General features: G+C 37.6%; 1 protein-coding gene across 10 annotated transcripts in view; it reads right to left on the bottom strand.

Annotated features, from left to right (window-relative positions):
* The window catches only part of LIN54 (lin-54 DREAM MuvB core complex component), a 62,149-nt gene that overhangs the window by 21,231 nt on the left and 15,800 nt on the right, over window positions 1-25,118 (bottom strand). For 8 of the 10 annotated variants that reach the window (XM_043906323.1, XM_043906330.1, XM_043906325.1 and 5 more), the window contains exons 3-4: window positions 22,884-23,007; window positions 14,576-14,718 (exon numbers count right to left, since the gene is read on the bottom strand). The exons of 1 other annotated variant lie outside the window; for it this stretch is intronic. In XM_043906323.1, the coding sequence (XP_043762258.1) occupies window positions 14,576-14,718; window positions 22,884-23,007 (267 nt within the window). The remainder of the gene's footprint in view (window positions 1-14,575; window positions 14,719-22,883; window positions 23,008-25,118) is intronic. One more of the 10 variants, XM_043906327.1, reaches the window with a different exon arrangement.

Here is a 25,118-nt window from a genome sequence, read left to right as displayed (position 1 = left end):
CACTGATTAAATTGCATTTTTTAACACCTAAAATAAACTAAGTAACATATCAAAGCTACTAATTTTGTAAAAGACAAAAGCATTTGAATACTACACTTAACTGCTTTAAGAATTCACAAGTTGGTACCTTCCTTGGAGTAGCCTGAGAAACTCCATGTGAATGCATGTCTCTCTGAACATACCACATTAGCAGAAAAATAGTTCACGTACATTCAGTAAAAATCTTCAGTTATTGCTGTTCCTGATTACCACCACTGACAGCTGGGTTAAAAAGCAAATATCTTAATTTATATTCAAACTAGCTACATTTAACATGTATCAGTGGTTGTCCTGAAAAACACGGACTTGACATTTTTTTATTTGTACTATTTTTAAGCCATTTTTATTTAAATATTAATAATTATATAGGGATAGACTTCTTTATATATTAATGTAATAATTATATAGGGATAGATTTCTTTATTGTTTTCTAATTAGCAAATACCAGAAGTCCTTGCTTAATTGAAGATTTACCTTAAAGGGAAAAAAAAGGAATAATAAAATATTCTTCTTGTTCTATAAATGAAGATTCTTATTTAGTGAAGTTAGAGGCTCAATCAATATCCAAACCCTGAATTTGTGGGGCTCCATATAAATATGTTAGCTATTTTGAGGGGGAGGAGTACACTTTGAAATTTGATTCCGTTTGTAAACACAGCTTAGAATCAAACGTTTGGACATACAAGTTTTGGTTCCAGTTTGCCTCAATCTTGAGTATACTCTGTCAAGCAACCTAATGCTTCTTTATACCTTTGTCTCTACCTGTGCAGGGGAGAACGTTACCACTGAATGAAATTCTTATACTGCTTTGGGACACCTGCACAAATCTCACCATTTTGAACAGATATTAAGATGCTATTTGTTTAATCGACTGCAAAATCAGAATAATACTTTCCTCAATGCTGGTTAGGTACCACTTACTAAAGTTTGTTCTTTAAACTTGTTGTTCTTTAAATATAAGCTCTTCAAGATCAGGTAGTACATGAAACAATCTACTTTTGTCACATTAATTATGAAGTCCTGAGGTAAACAAAGTTAGACAAACGCCTTTGCTATGGAAATTCTTAAGAGTCTTCAATATGCCAAGGAGCATGACAGAGCTCCTAGACTGGTATGGTGTATGTTTCCCAAACTTAATTAAAAACTGCCAAGACCAATGTCAAGGAGCTTACCACCTCCTATGTTTTCTTCTAAGAATTTTATACTTTCAGGTCTTACATACAAGCCTTTAATCCACTTTGAGTTAAATTTTGTGTGTGGTTCAGTTTCATTCTTCTGCATGTGGCTGTTCAGGTTTCTCAATACCAACCATATATTCTTGGCTCCTTTCTTACAGATTAATTGATCACATACATGTGAGTTTATCTCTGGGCTCTCTATTCTGTCCATTGATCAATTTCTCTGTGTTTATATCAATACCACACTGTTTTGACTATTACAGTTTTATAATATAGTTTGAAATCAGGAATTTATAGGGTTCCATCTTAATACGCTTTTTAGAAATTTGTGACAGAATGTTTATAGACCTTATCATCACGGAAAAACTATGTTTATATTATCCTAATTTCCAAACTTTGGTTACTAAAATAAACCTACCAATTTGAAAGCTTAAAAATGCTTTCAAGCTATAAGAGACAAATAAGAAAATGAGAAAAGATAGATAGTACAAATGTTATATGACTAAAGACAAAGTCAAACCTTGGGATGGATACAACTTTTGGCACTGATGTACTGACTGGTGAAATATTACAAAAAAGATGTAAGGTGTTCATTTGACAATTTTCCATGGATATTAACCTAATTTACGCTTTATTCACAGTTACTGTGACAAAGATAAGTAAGATAAATGTGATGTGTTAGAATCTATGGGCGCATTCAAGGAAAGGGTCAAATGATCGTTATCAGGCAAGTTTAGACAATGTGCTTTAGGAGGCAGCAGTCTTATAAAAACCAGAAAGCAGGGAATTTCATTGTGGTTCAGTGTTTAGGACTCTATTCTTCCACCCTAGGTGTTGCAGCTATTTTTAAATTTTATGCCTCAAAAGACACTGTCAACAGAGTAAAATGGTAACTCACAGAACAGCAGAAAATTCGCAAATCATATGTCTAATGGGGGACTGAGATCCAGAATATGGAGGGAACTTATAAAACGCAAATGAATCAATTCAAAAATGGGCCAAGAATTTGAATATACATTTCTCCTAAGTATCACCACCTGGTTGTTCAGATGGTAAAGAATTAGCCTGCAGTGCAGAAAAACCTGGGGTCAATCCCTGGATCAGGAAAATCCCCTGGAGAAGGATTTACCAGAAGGCAAACCACTCTGGTATTTCTGCCTGGGAAATCCCATGGACAGAGGAGCTTGGTAGGCTACGGTCCATGGGATCACAAGAGTTGAACACAATTTAGCAACTAAACCATCAGGGCATCATCAACTCAATGGACACGAGTTTGAGCAAACTCCAGGAGACAGTGAAAGACAGCGAAGCCTGGCGTGCTGCAGTCCATGACGTTGCAAAGAGCTGGACTCGACTGAGTGAATGAACAACAAAGAAGATATATTATGACTAATAAATACATGAAAAAATACTTGAACATCACTAATCATTAGTGAAAATGAAAACTCCAATGATATACCACCTCACGTACACTAGGATGGCTACTATCAGAAAAACAGTGTTGGCATGAACACAAAGACATGAGAACCCTTGTGCATTGTTGGTGGGAATGTGAAACAGAACAGTTATTGTGGGAAACAGCATGGTGGTTCCTCAAAACACTAAACATAGCATTACCATAGGATCCAGAAATTCAGCTTCTGGGTATACACTCAAAAGAGTCAAAAGCAGTACATCAGTATGAATGAGCCACAGGTGTACACGTGTCCCCTCCCTCTTGGACCTCCCTCCCCGCTCCCACCACCCACCCCTCCAGGTTGTCACAGAGCCCCTGCCCGAGCTCCCTGAGCCGTACCGCAATTCCCACTGGCCGTCTATTTTACATGTGGTGGTGTATATGCTCCCATGCTTCTTTCTCCATTTGTCCCACCCCCTCCATCTCCCCCATGTCCATAGCTCTGTTCTCTATGTCTGCATCCCACTGAAACTGAAAGTCAAAGTCACTCAGTTGTGTCTGACTCTTTGCAACCCCATGGACTACACAGTCCATGGAATTCTCCAGGCCAGAATACTGGAGTGGGTAGCCTTTCCCTTCTCCAGGGGATCTTCCCAACCCAGGGATCAAACCCAGGTCTCCTGCATTGCAGGTGGATTCTTTACCAGCTGAGCCACAAGAGAAGCCCAAGGAATACTGGAGTGGGTAGCCTATCCCTTCTCCAGCAGATCTTCCCAACCCAGGAATCGAACCAGGGTCTCCTGTATTGCAGGCAGATTCTTTACCAGCTGAGCTACCAGGGAATTATAATATATAATTATAGTTATGCTGCCCTGCAAATAGATTCATCAGTACCATCTTACTAGATTCCATATATACACATTAATATATAATACTTGTTTTTCTCTTTTTTTACTTCACTCTGTATAATAGGCTCTAGGTTCATACACCTTATTAGAAATGACTCAATTATCCTTCAGTTAAAAAAATTTTTTTTTAATTCAGTAAAAAAAAGGACCACGTTATTAGAGAGATTTTAAAGAAATGAATTCAAAGCAGGGTCTCCAAGAGATATTTGTACACCTATGTTCATAGTAACATTAATCACAAGAGCTAAAATATGGAAACAATCCAAGTGTCCCTCCACAAATAAATATACATACAATGGAGCATTCATTATCCAGCCTTAAAAAGGCAGGAAATTCTGACTGGTGAACCTTGAGGAGACTATGCTAAGTTAAATAAGCCAATAACAAATAAAGGACAAATGATCTATCATCTCAGTTTTATGAAGCGGAGTAGCCAAAATCCCAGTGACAGAAAATAGATTAGTGGCTATCAAGGGCTACGGAGAGGGAAGAATGGGTACAGAGCCTCAGTTTTCCAAGACGGAAAGTGCTCTGGAGATGGACGGTGGAGAAGACTGCAGAACAATATGAATGCACTTAATACCACTGAACTCAACACCTAAAAATATATACAAAGATGGCATATTTTATGCTGTGTGTATTTTACCACAATATAAAAATTAGATGCCCATCCTGCAAGATGTGTTATATAAATCAGTCAGGATCAAACTGGTAGACTGGTGAATATAAATGTAACCATTCCATCATGCTTAAAAAACAAGAATAAATCTATTTGTTCTTGTGCTTAATTTGTAATAAAATATTATATAGAAAATAATTACATAAAACCAGATAATAATTTTTTAATGGATAAATAAAATACTGGGAGTAAGGAAGACTTACCTAAGCATAGATCAAAAACTCAAAATTCACAACTGAAGACACTATTTTGACAAATTTAATGTGCAAAATGTCTGGCAAGAATAAAAAGATGAAACCAACTGAGAAAAAGTTTTGTAACCACATTGATAACAAAGGAGTACTTTACATAGTATGCTATGAGCTTGTTCTAGTTCCTAAACAAACAAAAAAGACAAACCACCCAAAGAGCATCGGAGTTCACAGGAAGAGTCCAGAAGACACACAAGTATGAAGAATTTTTAAAAATACAAATCTATTTGAGATCTTTAAATCAGTTATGTTGGCAAACTAAAAATGACTGATAAACAAGACAGCACAGAAGTAGACCCATACAAATAGAGCCAACTGACCTCTGACTAAGGAACCAAGGCAATTCAATGGAGAAAGGATATTTTCAACAAATGATGCTGGGACAACAGGACGTCCACACACAAAAAGTGAATTTCAACACAGATCTGATATTTTTCACATATGGATCACAGACCTAAAACTATAAAACTAAACTACAAAGCTCCTAGAAGATAACAGGAGAAAAGTTAGGTTACCCTGGGTTTGGTGATGACTTTTTAGATACAATACCAAAAGTATAATCCATGAAAGAAAAAACTGATGAATCAAACTTCGTTAAAACTGAAATTTCTGCTCTGTAAAAGACAGTTAAAAAAATAAAAAGACAAACCGAAGACTGGAAGAAAATACCTATAAAACACATGCTAAGGTCTAAAGATGTAAGAGTCATCCAAGTTGTATTCCAGAAATTCTCAAAACTAAATGGCACCATAGCGATGTAACCAGCAAATTCCAGGCTATGAAAAATATAGGATGTAAACAACTTGATTTTTTTTTTAAAGGGCAAGAGGAAAAAAGGAAGATGAGGAAAGTTAAGAGAAACAGCAATCATTCACAAACTTTTCTGAATCCCAAGTTCAAGCAGAGTGTAAAAATTTAGGCGCCTGCGGAAATGTGAATTAACTAGGTATTTAATGGCATTAATGGAATGTGAATAAGTTAAAAGAAAAAGTGTCTCTATCTTTTATATATATAACAAAATACCTACAGATAAAATGATTGACTTTTTTAAAAAGTGGGAAGTGTTATAGATGATAACATAATAGTGGACAATTCCAAAGTTGGATGAAGGGTACACAGGGGTTAATTATACTATTCTAACTTTTTAGCATATTATAAATTTCCATAGTAAAAAAGTTTTTAATAATATTGCAACAAGACCCCACAGGCATTCAAACATCACTAATTATAAAAGCATAAAAACAAAACCAACATAGTAACAGAGAAAAGAAATTCTCTGCTAATGGGTGCTGATATGAGAAACATATTTATCTAGAAAGTAACTCAGGCAATTGAATTAATGGTACTAGAACCTGCAGTCACCCTAACTCTTAATCAATCTTGAAACAACCTATGTTAAAGTTTATCAGGAAAACAGATCCCCTTCACTTCAAACTGTACTCACAGGACCATCCCCAACTCATTTAAGAGACTCACAGCAAAAGCAGAAGCTATCAACTTCTGAAACTTCTGTCCCAAAATTGTTCTCTCAACTTCCCAATAACGTCATTGCTCATATCACTTCTTACCTGGATGTATGTAAAACAAATTCAAAATCAGCTCATGATTCATCTCTACCTGCTTTGACTCTACCACACAAACACTGCCTAAGTAATTAGAGACATTTTATAAGTCTCCATTTAATGACAAAATTAAGTCTAAATTTGCTTGGTTTTGAAAATTATCCAAAATCTAACCCTATCCTTACATGTTCTCCACTGCCTGCAAAGGATTACTAATTCCAATCAGAGTAGCTATCTTACTACTCTGTATGCATGTACTCTCACAGGTATACATATTTATACATTTTAAGTATTTTTACCTCCAATCTTTCACTCTTGTGGCTGACATCCACTCCAATTCTACCCATTAAAAAAATCTTCGCTCAGGGATGCCTTCTCTGATCATACCAACTGCAGCTGAATCCCCTTATATAGGAGCTCATGTCATCACTTGAGCTTTTGTAATTTTATATTTTTGTTATCACTTAAAGTCATTTCTGTCACACTCCCTCCTGCACCTCCACAGACTTTAGGTCCCACACGTCTATTTTTGTTCTATTTCCCCAGAGAGTACAGCCCCTAACACATGGAACGTATTGCTGAGTGGAAAATGAAGGAATGCCAGGGCTTCTTTTTCTTTTCTCTTTAGTTTCACCTCACCTTGCCTATACACACAACTTAGCACCTATTTCATTGTTCATTATTATTTTACATGCATTCAATTGTCTGACCAAGCACCGTAAGCTCTTCCATAGTTTTCACAGCCTCAGGACCCAGCACACTGACCTACTGATAGCCATTCATTAACAGGAAGGAAAGAGTGACTGTCTGTCTATTTACTGGCTGCACCATGCAGCATGTGGGATCTTAGTTCCCTGACCAGGAATCCAACCTGTATGTACCCCCTGCCCTGGAAGTGCAGAGACTTGACCACTGGACTGCCAGGGAAGTCTCCAAGAGTGACTCTTAATAACAGGAAATCTTCATTATTGTTCAGCTTTCCAGTTTCTTGCCTAATTAATGTCAATTTGTTAATATAGCACTGCTTACTCTATATATGGACAATTACGCTATAGAACTGCTTACTGCTAACCAAAATCCATATTCTCTTCTGCTTCCTAGGCATACAATCAGGTTACATTTCCTAGGCTCCCTTGCAGTCAAGGTAAGGCCACAAGACCTTTAGCTAGTGAAGTGAAAAATGCACCATGCATCTGGTCCGGTCCATAAAGCCTACCAACATGTACCTTTTCCCTGACTTTTCCCTGTTCCAGTTGGCTGGAATGGAGATAACCTTCAGGGAGACTGAGCACATCGTTCAGTTTACTGTAATTTCTAGCCCATTATAAATATTAGCATTTAAAAAATAAAACTGTCACATTACTTTTTAAAATGTATTCAATGGAATCAAATCAACATAGTGATTTGATACTCATCAGTATCTATTATATTTTTTAAAATATAAATAAAGAACTCTTCAGCAGTCAGAAATTTACATTATTCCATTTTCTCTATGAACTTGTGTTTGAATTCCATGTCCTCTAAAAATTTTATTCTAGTGTAACATTTTTATCCTTGAAATTCTTTTATCATAATTCTATGAAACAAAAAGGTGTGTATAAACGGAAGATTTAAAAACATTTTGTATCACCTTGATGTTGGAGAGGGGAATGGCAACCCACTCCAGTATTCTTGCCTGGAGAATCCCATGAACAGAGAAGCCTAGCCGGATACAGTCCATGGGGTTGTAAAGAGTCAGACATGACTGAGCACACACATTACCCTTTATGTAAAACTCTACGTGTTAAATAATTTTGTCTTGACTGAGTTCATAATACAGTTATTGTATACATTGAAAACAACAAATACATTACAAACTGTGATCATTACAATAAAAAAATTTTACTGGAATGCATCGCTCCATAAGTTGATGGGATTCATTTTAAAAGATCATTTCCTGTATCCATAAATGTACATTATATATCACTAAAGTGAGATTTCAGCATCAATTCTATTTCTATTTTTAAGTAAACACTGAAAAACATTATTTTCATAAATCTATATATATGAACAGAAAGATATTTAACGTATAATAATATACATTAATACTTAGAATTCCTTCTGAGTTTTATACCCAAAATCACATTGTATTCTACCATCAAAAATTATTTCTAATGATTTATAAACTTACTTATGTTCTCCTTCAAATTAGTAGGGAAAAAAACTGGAAACTATCTGAACTACTAGCAAAATAATCTTTAATAATCTGCAGTCATTTGTTTATCAGTTTCTAGGAAATATGACCAAAACCTACCACATGACAGGTGCACTGTTTACCGTAATACATTCAGAAATAGGAAAAGACATTTTTTTAGTTATTAACTTCTTATGGTGGTGATAATGTTCTTTAACATTTAACATTTAACAATTTTTTTGTTGTATAGATGTATACATTTTAGCTGAAAACATCTGAGTGTTTAAGATTTGCATATTTGTACCTTTAAGATTTGCATATTTCAGTAAATGTGAATTTTTCCTCAAAACAAAAAAGAAAACCCTCTAAACAAACAGAATTCTAGTTAATGGTATGCTTGGAATATGGGGGGAGAAGTATACTGAATATGTGCAACTTACTTTGAAATGCATTTTAAAAATAAGATGATTACTGGAGAGTAGGATGGGTTAAATAAATGATAAAGCAACTATAGTAAAATGTTGAATCTAGAGTTTAATTATAGAAGCTTTACAGAATTCTACCCAAGCTAGAAGACTCAGAAGTAGAAAGAGTTCAAGAAGTTGTACTGGTCATAGATTTCAGAGGAATAAGAAACTTTTCATTTGTACACAGCTTATGCTGTGAAATTCCTCCCCTGGGACTGAAGTACATTCTGCATCCCAAATGGCTATGTGATGATTCAATTACCAACAGATCTTCCCTGTTTGCCAAATAAGGCCAAAAAAGAGGAGCACTCCCCTGGGTAGGAGAGAAAAACTGACAAGAGTGTGAATAAGGTAGATTCAAGGATGTCCAGGATAATTTCCATAGACTTTTAAAGGTAAAGAGCAGGATATTTTGAAAATGTATTTGTGCTCAATATAAAGATAGGGGGAAAAAAAAAAAGAACCCATCAACATCAGGTAAACGGTGACCAGGCCTTACATTTTAAGAGTATTTACTTACTCTAAGACCAAATTAGTGAGAAAGAAAGGGTTTTGAGGTTTCTAACCCTTGTTTCTTTGATCCAATTTTCCAGGACCCAAACTCTACAAATCTTTACATTTTCTGAACTTCAGGTATCCAAAAATTTAACTGTCCTGAAGTCTTTCTAATCAGGTTTCCTAAGAATTAACAACCCAGCTTCAGTGCTGGGCTAAGTTATTCACCTCTCATAGAACAGTTTCCCCATTCTGGGTGTATAAGCTTGTTTTTTTTTTTAAAAAAGGCCCAGATGGCATTCTAAAATGAAAGCAAGCCAGACTTAAAGATAACCTGAATGCTGCAACCATCAGATAAGGGCTTTAAAATAACTATGATCAAAATGTTAACAGGCCTAGCGGGAAAGGAAAACAACACACAATGAACAGAGGGGAGTGTCAGTAGAGAGACGGAAACTATAAAAGAGAGCCAAATGGAAATGATAGAAAGATGATAAACACAATTATCAGGGATGAAGAAGTCCTTCAGTGGGCCCTTAAGTAGATTCCACACAACTGAGGAAAGAATTAATTAATCTGAAGACAGATCAATAGAAATGACCCAAGTGAAACAAAGAAAAAGCGGGAGGGAGCAGAACAGAGCATCCAAGAGCTTCGGAACGATCTCAGTCTAGCACTTTGGAAAACGGAGTCCTAGAATGAAGAGCAAGAAAGAATGAGGCAGAAAAAAGATTTGAAGAGATATGGTCCAAAGTTTTCCAAAAATAAAAGACAATAAATCAGAGGTCCAAGAAGCTTTAAAATTGAGATACATATGCACTTTTGGCGTAGTGATAAAGAACCCACCTGCCAATGCAAGAGAAGTAAGTAACGCAGGTTTGATCCCTGGGTCTGGAAGATCCCCTGGAGAAGGGAATGGCAACCCACTCCAGTATTCTTGCCTGGAGAATCCCAGGATTCATGGACAGAGGAGCCTGGTGGGTTACAGTCCATGGGATCGCAGAGTTGGACATTGACTGAAATGACTTAGCATGCATGCATGCATGCACTTTAAAAAGAAAAGAACAGAAACAAAACACACATCTGGACACATAATAGGTCCCCGCTTCCAGGCTCCATGGCATAAAGGGCAGAAGCACAGTCCGCCCTCAAGGGAAACAGTGCCATCAGGAAGAGTCAGGTATCCGTTAGAGAAAAAAGATAAAGGGATCTTCGGTGAAGAGGTTGAGGGTTTAGGGGATTATTTTGCTTATGAACCCCATATGGGGGGAGGGTTTCAAGAGCTGGGGGTAGGTAGTGGGTAACGAGGCAGAAGATACTGACGACTTCAAGGAGATCAGACGTGGGAAAGGAAAGGTAATCGAGCAGTCTGGCTCTTTTGATGATAGCCAGTACCATATAAACAGGAATAAATAATGAGAGAAATCATGGCAGATTCAAAGACGATGATGGTCAGATTGTGAGTGCTGACAGGGAAGGAAGGATGGTGTTTGAGGTTTCTTTTGACCACTTTCGATTAATGGGAGCAAGGACATCTCCAGCAAATCCTGATTTTTCAGTCTTTTTCTTAATTGACTGATTTGTCTTAACATCTGAAATTTGAGACCATCTTCCCTTCCCCCTTTTTTAAGTTTCTCATACTACCTCTCTCATTCCTTCTCTTCCATTGGCTTCTTTTCTTCTACCCACTCTTAATATTCTGTGGTTCAGTCCTGCCTTTCTTTTCACTCCACACACAACTTCATGCTCCCTGGCTGACTTCATCCATATGCCCAGTTTTAGCCACTACCTATATTCAGCTTCTTAATGGACATCCTCCTTTAGACAGGCAGTGGGCACTTCAATGACAAACAGCTCCAAGAGCTAAACATTATCTTTTTGCCCAAACCGGCTATTGCTTCCTCTCTAGGATAAAGGGATAAGGGAGTTCTCTCCTGTTTTAAAATGTGGCTCTATTGCAACCTTCAAAGCTGAGAACGACAAATGATAAACCTCCCTATGCTCTAAAAAAACCAAACCATCCATGCCAGAGTGAGTTGCTAAAAGACAGTACCCCTATTATCCATCTGCTGCCTATCGAAAATGAAACAAAACAGACTAGAAACAGAAGTGAATTCATAAACATAGATAACACTAGAGCTTTACACCTTAGTGAGAACAAGGGCAGGGGTTCCCCCAGAAAATCTCTGGGACAGACTAGGAAACTGGTCATCTCAATCTTTGGCTGGTGATATACTGGGATAAAGGAACTCTTAAGCCCATTTGGGTCTAGCCACCAGAAGGACCTGACATACATCCCCAGGAATTTAGGCCTTATGTGAACATGGGTCCCAGCCTGTAAAAAGCAAGAGGTTAGATGGAGGGACTTTCCTGGTGGTGCAGTAGATAAGAATCTGCCTGCCAATGCAGGGGATATGGGTTTGATCCCTGGTCCGTGAAGATCCCTCATGCCTCAGCGCAACTAAGCCCAAAAGCCACAGCTACTGAGCCCATGAGCTCCAACTACCTGTGTGCCCAGAGTCTGTGCTCTGCAACAAGAGAAGCCATGGCAGTGAGAAGTCCACTTACCGCGGTGAAGAATAGTCTCTGCTCACCATAGCTAGAGAAAGCTTGCGAGCACAGCCAAAAGTAAACTCAATCAATAAGTAAGTAATTTTAAAAAAAAAGGTTGGAAGGAGCTTCAAAACAGCAGAGCAAGGACACAGAGGACCACCGTTAGAGGAGCTACGCTTCCACCACCAGGTTCTATAGGTTTCCCATTCGCCAACGAGATGCTGTGGAAGGGATAAAGCATTTGCTAGGCCAAAGACATGTGCCATCTTGAGGAAGGATACTCAGCAGTAACAGGCTGTAGGTGGACTACAGGAGGAAGAGAGAGCGAGAAGACTACCAAAGGCAGTTGGGGTGTGTTCCAGACAGGAACCTGGGCAACATGGGCACACCGTGGGGCCTGCAGAAACCATCCTGAATGCACAACTCGAAAGGCCACACTTGGACACCTGCCACACAGAGGGTACCGGCAGCTGGACGACAACAGGCCCAGTCACGCAAAACTTTGTCCTTTCTCCTCTAATCTTCCTGCCAATCAGAAGCCAAATGCAGAAAGAGGGAGGAAGCAAAAGAGTGAAGTAACACACAGTACCCCTCCACTGCACGGACCCTGAGTCATGACTGGGTGTAAGTTACCTCATTCAACTGGATGTAAAGTTTGGAGCCGACTTTTCATACCTTTGAGTTTAACCATCCCAATATGGCTCATTCTTATAGTAAAAATGATGTCTTGTCAAAGAGGCAGGGAAGGAGATTCAACAGGGCTAAAGTCAAGGATAAAAGGAAGATAAAGCAAGCTCTTACTCGTATGCTGTCAGATAAGCCCATATACCAGTCCACAGTGCCACCACCTACTCTTGTTACTCAAGTGAGGAATCTAGGAGTCATCCCCCAGAGTCTCTCTCTTCTGAACACCCTGGCCATCATGTCTTAAACACATCTCTTCTCCCTGGCCCTTGAGCTACTAATCTAGCTCGAATCTGAAGTACTATAATAATCTAATTTACTGATTCTCTACCCTGGCCTACACTTTATTGTTATTATTTTTTAATTTGAGTATAATTGCTTTACAATGTTGTGTGGCCTACACCTTAAAATGTTTAAATATTGTTTTAAATACCTAGGCCCCAGCCTAGAGACTGATTTAAATGGGATCACACAGAGGCCAGCCATGAGGTTTTCCAAGAGGTCCCCAGGAGCTTTGCAAGTGCAGCCAAGATTGAGAATAACTAACCTAACTGGCCTCTTCTACAATCCAGGCTTATCTTTCTCCAAACTATCTTTCATTATGCTACAAGAGTCATCTTTTTAAAAATGCAAATTTCACATTATCCCACAGCAGTTGTTCTCAATCTAGGCTGCCCCTTTAGAATCACTTAGTGTAAAAATTCCTGATACCAGGCCTAACTCCAGACCAATTAAAACAGAGGCCCTGGGGATAAGAACCAGGCCTTGGTATTTATCAGAGCTCCGCAGATGACTCTAATGTGCAGACGAGGTTGAGACCCATTGTCCTAGAAGCAATGGGAAGTCACAGCAAGTCTTTAAGAACGGTAAAATCCAAACTCCCCTGAGGGCAGCGAAACCTTGCTTCCAACCTTAGCACCCTCAGCTTTCACACTACCAAAGCAATGCAGCTCCCGACACTACATTTATACATGGGCCGTGCTTTTATGCTTTCATGTAAAGTATTACCTCAATTCACCTACAGCCAAGGACCAAACCACCTTTCAGATTAGGACCTTTTAGGAACAGCAGCCTTTGTACAAAAGCCGCTGACACACACAGCGGAGCTCATCAATCCACTCGTAACCGTAACAATCCTGTAGAGTAATTTTTAACTTTTAAGTCTAACTTGCCTACTCAACTACCTGAAGCTCAAAGCTTATCTATGCTTTTATGCTTAGCGTATCACTATGAAGAAAACAGTGAGCACTCAAAATTTCTGTTAAATTCATTCCATTTAAGTAAATAATTATCTGTATTATTATGCAGGTAGGAGATAATTTTAATAAACTGAAATAGATACCATATTTATACCTTATAGTCAAGTCTTACTGAAACAGAAGCCAACAGTTAGACCTTTTAAACATGTAAGGCAAACATTTAACATTCGTTCTACTCATGAATAGAGTAACAAGTTAAGGGAAAAGGCAGGTACAAATGGTAGTGTGTTTCCAGAATCCCAAGGGTGGCACCTTACAGAATAGAATCCTGGCTTTTCCCTTGAACATATCCATTCCAATATACTTTTTTCAAAATGCTGTGCTATATAATGACATCTGTACATTTTAGGAAAGTGAGCTAGGACTACCTACTTCACCTAAAATGATAGGTACTTCACACTGTTAAAATGAAAACAAATTATGACAAGTTTTCAAATGCTTTGAGTGAACTGTGTTAACCCAGTAATATGGTAACCAGCATTTGATGGCAATTTCTAGTACTCTGGGTGCTCTGTTACCCAGCAAAATCTCAGCTCTCTATAAAATCCAGGACAGCTTAAGCAGAAGACATCAATATCCTATTTTCAAAAAACCTGCATTTAGCATTTTACAGTCACTGTATCTGTGACTGACCCAAAGAAAATAATTGTGCACAAATATAAACTGAAGAGGAATCACATACTTACATAAAATACTTCATTCAAAAGATTTATGTTGTACCCACATTCACATGGGCCATGGAAATCATCTTAGCATGCAAAATGACTACTGTGTTACTATGCGTTTAGAGTTAAGTTTTTATCTGTCACACATTCTTGATCACTAAATCTGGTATTCACCAAATACCTATTAATTCTTTGGGAATATAAATAAAGTCATTAACCACAATACTTGGCATTTGTGGCTAATTCTTTTTTTTTTTTTTTTTTACCTTATTTGGCGATTTCAAAGGTGAGATGGCTATTTTATTTGGTGTCTGTGTTGTAGAATTTAAAGTTGATCCAATAACACCACTTTCAGATATTGTTATGGTCTTTGATGGAGTCCCCGGAGTAGACTGTGAAAGAACCCTACCTGCAAATGAGAGGCAGCACATCAGTTTGACTTTTTTCAATAATCGTATAAAAACGAATGTGGTGATGATTTACACCCACTTCAGTACATATGCTCAAAACTTCACATGTAACCACATATGAACTGAAACACGTAAGGAGGTCTAATGAACCATGGTGAACCTAATGAACTATGATCAACCTAGACAGAAAGAAACAAAACAATGCTTCTTAGTAACACTTAGCATCTTAATACCACCTTATGAAAGCCTACAAAAACAACTCTGCTCACATTCTCATCAAAACTGTTTTGGGGGGGTTTTTTTGCCCGCTCTGGGGATCTCAGTTCTACAACCAGGGACTGAAGCCACACCCTTGCAGTGAAAGCACTGGACCACCAGAGAAGGGCCTCATCAACACTGTTAAGTGATACCTATCAGAAAATGCACTCAGAACAAGCATGCAAACACGTCCTGTGAAAGGGGTTCCCAAAGTCAGGACGTGACTCCAAGCCTTAAAGCGTCAGTCTCTGTTCTCTGCCGCAGCTTCTTCCTGTTTGGACTTAAACCTCAGCATATGATCTAAGGCCACACCCATGAAACAGGCAGTTACTGGGCTAACTTGAACAGTCTGGAAATATACTTCCAGAATAACAGAGAAAAACTCCACTGTGCCTGGATGACTAACAGAACTGGAAATCAGATGAGGAGGAGTTGAAATATTAGGGATTTTTATCCTAGGTAGGAGAGGATTACAAAGATGTGACAACTCCTCCAAATTCCTGCAAGACTGGGCGATGGTGCCCTTCTGGGCACACAGTAGGACTGCCCTTCCTACCCCCACCTCTTCCCTGTGGTGAGATTTGGGCCATGTGACTAGTTCTGACCAACAGATTGTGGGCAGAAGTGATGTGTATCATTTACTGCCTAGGCAGACCCTCCTAGGCCCTCTCTCCTTCCACGGCTGAGATGGTGGTTCCTGTCAGTCTGGGTCCTTGAGTGACCATGATGAGAAGAGACCCACCCCTTTCTAACCCACCACAGATATGTAGATAACCCTGAAGTAAAACTCTAAAATAAAACTTCTTTAACTTCTGAGAGTTAGACTGTTTATTTTTTTTTTATTATTTTTTTTTTAGACTGTTTATTATGGCAGAAAAACCAAGGTTATCCTGACTGATCCAGGCTGTCAGGTTGAAGAATCAGGACCATCTGTTATCTATGAGCTGCATAGCACTAATATAGAGGAACAGAAAATTTTCAGTCGATCAGTATGGAAGAACTTCCAACAAAAATTTCCAGTTAAAATGACTGTTTTAATGAGTGAGTTCCTACTCACTGAAGGTCTACGAAACAGATGCTGGATAATCGAATCCACTGGCTAAAGAGGAAACTGAAGCAGTCAAGAAACAGAGAGGGTAGATAACTAAAGTATCTCTAAGATCCCTTTAGATGCTATGACTTTGGATGGCAAGGAGATCAAACCCGTCAATTCTAACGGAAATCAACCCTGAATACTCATTGGAAGGAATAATGCCGAAGCTCCAATACTCTGGCCACCTGACGTGAAGAGCTGACTCATTAGAAAAGACCCTGATGTTGGGAAAGATTTGAGGGCAGGAGGAGAAGGTGGCAGTAGAGAATGAGGTGATTCAATGGCATCACTGAGTCAGTGGACGTTAAGTTTGAGCAAACTCCAGGAGACCGTGAAGGACAGACAAAGAAGCCTGGTATGCTGTAGTCCATGGAGTCGCAGAGTCGAACGTGACTTACAGCAGTACTGAAAACAAAACAACAACTATTAGTCAGAGATGAAGGAGAAGGAGAGAGGGGAAAAAAAGGAGGGACTTAACAGAGAACTAGCATGTAAGAGTCAGCATGTAAGGGCTATTACTAATAGCAATGTAATAGTACACGTATCTTTTTAAAAAATGAGTTAAGTTTTACTGGGCATTTATGAATTTTAAAATTATTTTAAATAAATATATTTTAAAAAATTTCTTTTACTTCCTGATTACATTTTATATTACAGACATATTCCTTAGTGAATTTCAGCTGAGAGCTTTGCTAGGGTTCTTCTAGCCTGACTTACATCGTAACTAGGCTAAAAAAAAAAACAAAACACAAATCCTAGCAAACCCTACCAAAACTCCTTTGACTGTGTGGATCACAACAAACTGTGGCAAATTCTTAAAGAGATGGAATACCAGACCACCTTACCTGCCTCCCGAAAAATCTGTATGCAGGTCAAGAAGCAACAGTTAGAACCGGACATGGAACAGACTGGTTCCAAATTGGGAAAGGAGTACATCAGGGCTGCATACTGTCACCCTGCTTATTTAACTTATATGCAGAGTACATCATAACAAATGCTGGGCTGGATGAAGCACAAGCTGGAACCAAGATTGCAAGGAGAAATATCAATAACCTCAGACATGCAGATGACACCACCCTTATGGCAAAGAGTAAAGAAGAACTAAAGAGCCTCTTGATGAAAGTGAAAGAGGAGAGTGAAAAAGTTGGCTTAAAACTCAACATTCAGAAAACTAAGATCATGGCATCCGGTCCCATCACTTCATGGCAAATAGATGGGGAAACCCTGAGAGACTTCATTTTTCTGTGCTCCAAAATCACTGCAGATGGTGACTGTAGCCATGAAATTAAAAGACACTTGCTCCTTGGAAGGAAAGCTATGACCAAAGTAGACATCATATTAAAAAGCAGAGACATTACTTTGCCAACAAAGGTCCGTCTAGTCAAAGCTATGGATTTTCCAGTAGTCATGTATGGATGTGAGAGTTGAACCATAAAGAAGGCTGAGCACTGAAGAATTGATGCTTTTGAACTGTGGTGTTGGAGAAGACTCTTGAGACTCCCATGGACAGCAAGGAGATCCAATCAGTCCATCCTAAAGGAGATCGGTCCCAAGTGTTCATTGGAAGGACTGATGCTGAAGCTGAAGCTCCAATACTTTGCCGACCTGATACAAAGAACTGACTCATTGGAAAAGACCCTGATGCTGGGAAAGACTGAAGGCAGGAGGAAAAGGGGACGACAAAGGATGGGATGGTTGGATGGCATCACTGACTCACTGGACACAAGTTTGAGCAAGCTCTGGGAGATGGTGAAGGACACTGAAGCCAGGCGTGCTGCAGTCCATGGGGTCACAAAGAGTCAGACACGACCTAGCGACTGAACTGACTGACATCATAACTAAATAAGTCAATTCTATAGAAACTAAATGAATCTGTATCAAATATTTTTAGAAGGCCACCCTCAAGTGTGGAGCCTGCCTCAAGTAACATGTTTATGTGTTCTGATTTCCAAAACTAATACCTATGGGATAAGCCTAAAGCCCTAACAATCATTATTTTAAGAAAAGAAACTACCAATAAAGACACATTTCCATAAAATGCTCATTTTTATGGCTATTACTACAATTTCTTATTTGTTAGGTATTACATACATTTCAGGAAACATATATATATATATAAAATCTCCAATTCCTGAGGATAACTGGTACCAAAAAAAGGCCATTTACTCTGTGATAACCTAGAGGAGTGGGAATGCACGGGAGGTGGAAGGGAGATTCAAGACGGAGGGGACATATGTACACCTATGGTTAATTTATGTTGACATATGACAGAAATCAAACCAATATCATAAAGCAGTCATCAATTAAAAATAAATAAGTATCAAAAAATAAAAACAATGTGACCTTAAGCATTCTATCATTGTCAAAGGAATAATAGTAAGTCAGAAGGTTATTATAAGTAATAAAATGTGATTATGGTTTGTTCAAGTATTCTGTAGAATTTTAAAAATTAAAATGAAAAATAAAATTGGGTAAGTACATCAAAAGAAAAGGCCACTTAAAGTGAATTACATTTAAAACAAGGACAAAAATGTCACTGTAATTAACAACAAAAACCTCTAAAAGTTTTTGGCTAATATTTCATAAAAATTCTATTTATAATTTCAACTACACTGTCTCTTAGAATAAAGAGTTTGAATTTGAGGGAGGATTCTTCTGAAAATTTATGACAGCACATCCTACTTGATGGGCACATGACACAGAAGATTATTTCTGACAAAATATTTCAGGATTTCATCAGTTTTCCCAAGAACCCTCTGTATCCTTTAAAATTCAAATTATTCTCTTTTGAAGGGCTACTTTTTTTTCACCCAGATAGCATTTCTCCTGATGTCCAAATCCCCATTTATCCTTGGCTCTTCAAGAGACGCACAAAAGTATACAAGTCACAGTTTCACTTTGAAATCAGTTTGTAAGGCATTTCATACTCTGCTGTCAGGTATTGTCCAAGAGACAAGAGACATAATCCAAAAAGCTACAGATGGGACAGGCTGGGGGCAGGAGCTAGCTTACCTGACCCAAGACTAATTCTAAAGAGATTAATTCATTATCAAATATTTTAACATTGATGAAGTTAGCTCTACTATAGCAACTTGTTACCTTGGGAGCTCTGACAATGAGGACTTCTGTACCTCATTTAACCATCTCAAAAGTCATGTGAAGTGATTGGTTATAATATTCTATTTTATAGAACTATAAAATGACCAACATTTTATAGAAAGAAATAAGAGCAACAGAAAATATATTTACCCAAGATCAGGGAGAAAATTAATAGAAGAACCATGACCAAAACCCAAGTCTCCAAATAGCTCCTCCAACATACCACACCACACTGGCTCCATGATATAACATATTCACTCAACAATACACATTCACTGAACACATCTATGTACCAGAAACTGTAGGTACCAGAGACTCATAAAAAGTTAGTCATAAAAAGAAAAATACTGTCTGATTCCACCTATACAAGATACACAGAAAAGTCAAATTGATAGAGACCGAAAGTCTCTGCTAGGGGCTGGGGGAAGGAAGAAATTGAGAAGTTGTAGTTTAATGGGTACAGAGATTTAGTTTTGCAACATGAAAAGTCCTAGAGACAGACAGTGGTGATGGTTGCATAACAGCATGAATATACTTAAAGCCACCAATGGTTAAAATGGTCAATTTCATATTATGCATATTTATCACAATTCTTTAAAATAATTAATTTTTAAAAACTAGATGGCAAACAAAATCCAAAATTACTATTGAGAGAAATCTTAAGTGTAGTAGGGGAGACAGACAGGTAAGAAAACCAAGTATTACAATACATCAAGACTAACGCAAACATTAAAAGTCACTGTGAAGTATAACAGAAGTCTAAATTTAAGTATTTGGTAGGTATAACCAAGTTTTATGGAAAATACATAGGAGATGGTCAGAGAGAGTACCTTGCTAACCTAAGGATCAAAAAATTACTCGACAGTGGAGATAATCCAAAGATAAAATGGATGACTTAGCCACGAGGAAAGTAAAAACAAAAATCATTTCTGGTAAACCCAACATTGCCAAGACCCTAAGTTCTAAGAGAACATGGTCAATGTGGTGATCTCTTAGAAATAAGTTACATCAGTAGGCCTGGAGCTAATAGAAGGTGAAAATGAAAAAGGTTTTGTATTAGATAATAAATGACTTTAATGCTAAGCAAGCTCTGGCTTTTGAACCTATTCCTGATGATTTAAGGCCAGGAAATGGAAAAGAAATGGGTGTAACCAAGGAAATTTTAAGCAAGGGGTGACAAGATTTGAATTTTAGAAAAGTCAATTTTATAAACACTAAGTTCATCTTGATTGAAAGAAAGAAAAATTATATTCATTTTCCATGAGAAGCCCAAATGTCATTTAAAAGCAGTCTAAATGTAGTTTGAAAGATCATTAGCTACAACTTAAAGACAATGGAATCGCCTCGATAAGACAATTCAACAAGAGAGCTATTTTGGTGGTTTAAATTTGGCTTACCTGAATTTTAAAAGCTATGAACTACTAGTTAACAGTTGAAATCATACCTCCAAACTGAACTTAATGCCCACAACCCTAGTGAAATTTAACAGAAGTCTGTCCCTATGCATTTTGGGAGGGCTAATGTCTGCAATTAAAAGGTGAAGCTATGATTAGTGTGGAACACACTGTAAATGACCCAAAGACCGAGCAATGACATACATCCATTACAGTCAAATGTGAGAGGTACAATCTTGACATTACCAAATATTCACTCAGATACACTTCTGCAAAACCACAACTGTCTAGCAAACTCCCCCACCCCACTTATAATTAGAAGTTTTAAGGGATGCTCTCAAACTCAAAAATAGTAAAGAACTTTTACAATGAGACAGTCCTCCTAGTTAACCACTTCCACCCACCCTACCTTCCAAGGGTTTGGGGGTCCCTTTATCATCAGTATATCCAAGCCTTACTCACTTTCAGCCAACTGAAGCCCAGTTCCTGAGGCAGCTCTAAACCTAAACCCTTTCCAATTTTTCCTCTGGGACTATACCCAGCTCCCATGACAGCCCTCAAGACACAAGCATCCTGCATAACCCCAAATCTCTACTGAAGACCAAAAGAAAAAGAGAACAAAAAGAGAATTTACCCAACACTGCCCTCAAACAACCACCTCCCCATGCCTTCTCTCAGCTGCTAAAAAAGAGAAGCCTCCCTGCATATAATTCAAAGCCTCGGGAAAATGATCAAGTCTTTGCCACTGACTTCAGAGTTGCCTACTGTTATCAAAATGCTTAGTTGCTCAGTCGTGTCTGACTCCTTGAGACGCCATGGACTGTAACCTGCCAGGCTCCTCTGTCCATGGGATTCTCCAGGCAAGAATACTTGAGTGGATTGCTATTTCCTTCTCCAGAGGATCTTCCCAACCCTGGGATCAAACCCAGGATTTCCGCACTCTTTACCACCTGAGTCAACAGGGAAAGACACTACTAGGTGGCTTTAATACATATCCCAGGGATGGTTTGTTAACATCTGAAGTACCTTCATAAAGAATACACATAGTGGAAATGGGTAATTAGCATTTGAAAGTCTCTAATCAAAGTCTACCACCCAGAGATGCTTCCATAAGCTCTTAGCACAATGGAAAGTAGAAATGAGTTCCTAAGTGGTAAAAGGAGTAATGTTAGCATAGCTCTGAAGTAAAGACCAGTCACCGTGGCCTGGAGTAGGAAACCGCAACCAGCTCCAGCATTCTTGCCTGAGAAACTCCATGGGCAGAGGAGCCCTGTGGGCTACAGTCCATGGGGTTGCAAAGAGTCAGACACGGCTGAGTAACCAAGCACGAGCACCATGGCTGTGTGATATTCTCCAGAAGTACTGAGGTACCTGCCAGTCAAGAAGAAATAAGAGAGCTGGGCCACTATGGAAAGACAGTGGAAAATCAATGGTGTTTTCAGGGAGCAATAATGATGGGTTATGAACTCTGTGCTGAATAGAGATGAATTTAAGGACTGGAAAGAACTCATTATTAATGAGTGGAAGAATTAACAGATCAGAGATTTCAAAGTGAAAGAATTGCCAGATTGGAAGTACAAAGGCAAATGAACTAGAACAATAAAGAGAATGAAATACTCAAAATCAAGATTTTGGAGGTGTTATTGGTGATGACAAATTTTAATGTATATAATAAAAGAATTGGGCCACACTAAAGAATTTGCTGGTAAAAGTAATACAACTAAAATGCTGTTCTCACTGAAGTTAATTATCATCATCACGACAATTTTTTGTTTCACAGAGAACTGCATACAGAAAATATTAAAACACTGAAACCAAAAATTCAAACAGAAACCATGAAGTACAATCACATATACTACTTTAAACTTACTAGACTTAGCATGTGCTCTGGAGACAAACTGCCTGGATTCAAATCCCAACTTGGCCATTTACTAGTTGAGTGCCTGTTCCCATACTGGCAGAATGGGGATGTTACTAGTACCTACCCCACAGGATTGCCAGAGAATATATCACTCTTTGGGAAGAGCTAAGAACAGCATGGGGCCCACAGCAAACATTATGCAAATGTTAGCTGGTATGATCAGAGTTTGAGGCGTCACTACTGCCAAAGGTACACCAAAAACGAAGGACACTAAGCAATGGACTGATTTTGAGATAAGGCATTTTGCTTGAAGCACACATTTAACAAGTGTAATATATCTCATTAACCAGTTTGATTTATAGTAATAAACACTGAAACATTTCAAGGTGGTAGAACAGCCTTTTTTAAAACTAAAAGGAAGGGAAGTATTTAGCTTAACAAACTATAAAGAAATATAACCTGCAATGACTGGTGGTGATACTTGAGTTGTCTGTCCTGTAACTGCTTTACTATTAATTGGTTTTGCAAAGATCAGCTTCGTGATTACCGGACCAGAGGTTGGTGTTCGAGGCTTCTTAGCAATCTGAAATATATAAATAACTATGAAAACCATTTTTCTATAAAACATCTACTCAATAAAAATTAGACAAGACTGATGTAGAGAAGTACATGTGAAACCAGCCCATTTAACAAAAACATATCTCAGTATTAATATTAAAAACATTTAAAATGCAGCCACTCACCCAAATACTAACATCACATCCTTAAGCCATTATGTAGTAATACCTTTGAATTTTATTTCAAATCCTTATCTTAGTCTCTGAGACATATGCATATCATGAAAACCAAATTAATTTTTAAAAATAATGTTTAAAATAAATGTTAAATAATAATGAAACCAAAAAATGGCATAGCAGTATTCTTTTCCAAATAACAAATTATTCAATAATAAAAGATGGAGTAGAATACATTAAGAAAGCATAGTGCAAATGATAAAGACATCTGTAAATATAATTTCTTTGGCCCCTGGAAGCAAAATATAAACACACATTAAAGACAGGTTTATGACTTTATCTTCAACTTTAGATCTATGTATCAGGGGCAAATAAACAAAGAACTGCACAAGTTAATGCCTTAGGATACAAAGAGACATGTTTGGCAAAACAAAGACTATTCTGAAGGTGAAGCCTCTGAAATATTATTGACTAAAATATGATTTACTATAGTTTACTAGACTATAAATTCTTTGAAGGGAGAATCTATGTTTTATTCACCTCTGATTTTACATGATACATGGCACATTGTTGTCCTGAACTAAAACTCTTCATAAGTCAAGGAATGTAGAGTTACCAATGTTTTTATATTAAAATTATCAATGTATGCAAAGAAAAGCTTTTTCTAAAGCCAGAAGCAGAAATTTAGCAATGACAAAAATCACAAATTTTCACAGCAGGAAGGACATTAAATATCAACTTTACCTTTGGCAGATATGAAAATTGAGGCCCTGAAAGTACTATTATTGGAAATAATAACTCAAAATGAACAAACATGACCAACTTAAATTACAAAATATACTAGAAGCTGCAACTGATCACAGAACCAAGTAAATATCAGCTTTGTGCTTTAACTATAAATTAAACTTAAAAACATATTTTCTTACATCTAGAATAAATTACTTCCTTACACTCAGAACACAGTACTGACAAAACAAAAATGTACAGGAAATACAAACCACCTTTAAAAAAAACAAACCAAAGAGATCCACAACTATATATTAAAAAATATCCAGACTGCAAAACTCTGACATACCCGAATAAATCCATAATTGTACTTTACAAAACTGATGCAATTTGAGAGACATAAAGGGAAAATATTTCCCAAGTGTATTTACAGGCCTAGAACTCTAAAATAAGTTAAATAGGTTGCCTACTGACTTAGTATTAAGAATCTCAAGAGGCAGAGGTACTGATATTTTTGGAAATCTGTATCTTGCAAAAAAATAATCTTAGCTACAGTTTGGGAACTTAAAGTATTTCCCCATTTTTAACTGATTTTCACAATCATACAACTATACAAATACTTACCAACCAGGAAAAAAATGTAAACAATACTACCAAAAGCTCATTAATTACTCAAATGAACAATCTCAACTTGCACATATGGTTTTGTTTCTTTAATGGAGCATAGCTGAAAATAAGGATTTCCAGTTCTGTTAAGGAACCTTGCTTTTTGTATCATGAGTTAAACTACCCTAGGAGAAACTTACTTTTATTAAATAAAACAGAGTATAAAGGATCATTTTTAAACAAATGTATCTAATTAACAGATTAACACAAAAATGAATCAGAAAAGGAAATTTACAAATAAGACTGCCAAATATGTGATCAAATAATACATGCAGGTAATTTGGGGCACTGTGTTGGGAACTAATAAGGAGTTATGTTGTTCAAGACTGCTAGTTATTTATTATCCATACATACTATGCAGAAGAATCACAGGAAAGGGTTTATGTATCTGTAATTAAGTGTAACTATCTCTGTTACTGCCTCTGGTTTCAACTGTCACCTCTTTCCTTCATTTTTCAAGATGGGTCTCCTTCCACCCTTTCCTGTTGTCCACACCCTACCTAACAGCTTCAATCTGATTAAATTTAAGACAATGCTGAGGACCATCTGGGAAAAAAAATGAGATGAT

The sequence above is a fragment of the Cervus elaphus genome, chromosome 6 (genome assembly GCF_910594005.1).
Source record: "Cervus elaphus chromosome 6, mCerEla1.1, whole genome shotgun sequence".
NCBI classification, from domain to species: domain Eukaryota; kingdom Metazoa; phylum Chordata; class Mammalia; order Artiodactyla; family Cervidae; genus Cervus; species Cervus elaphus.
This window is presented reverse-complemented; position numbering and strand designations above follow the sequence as displayed.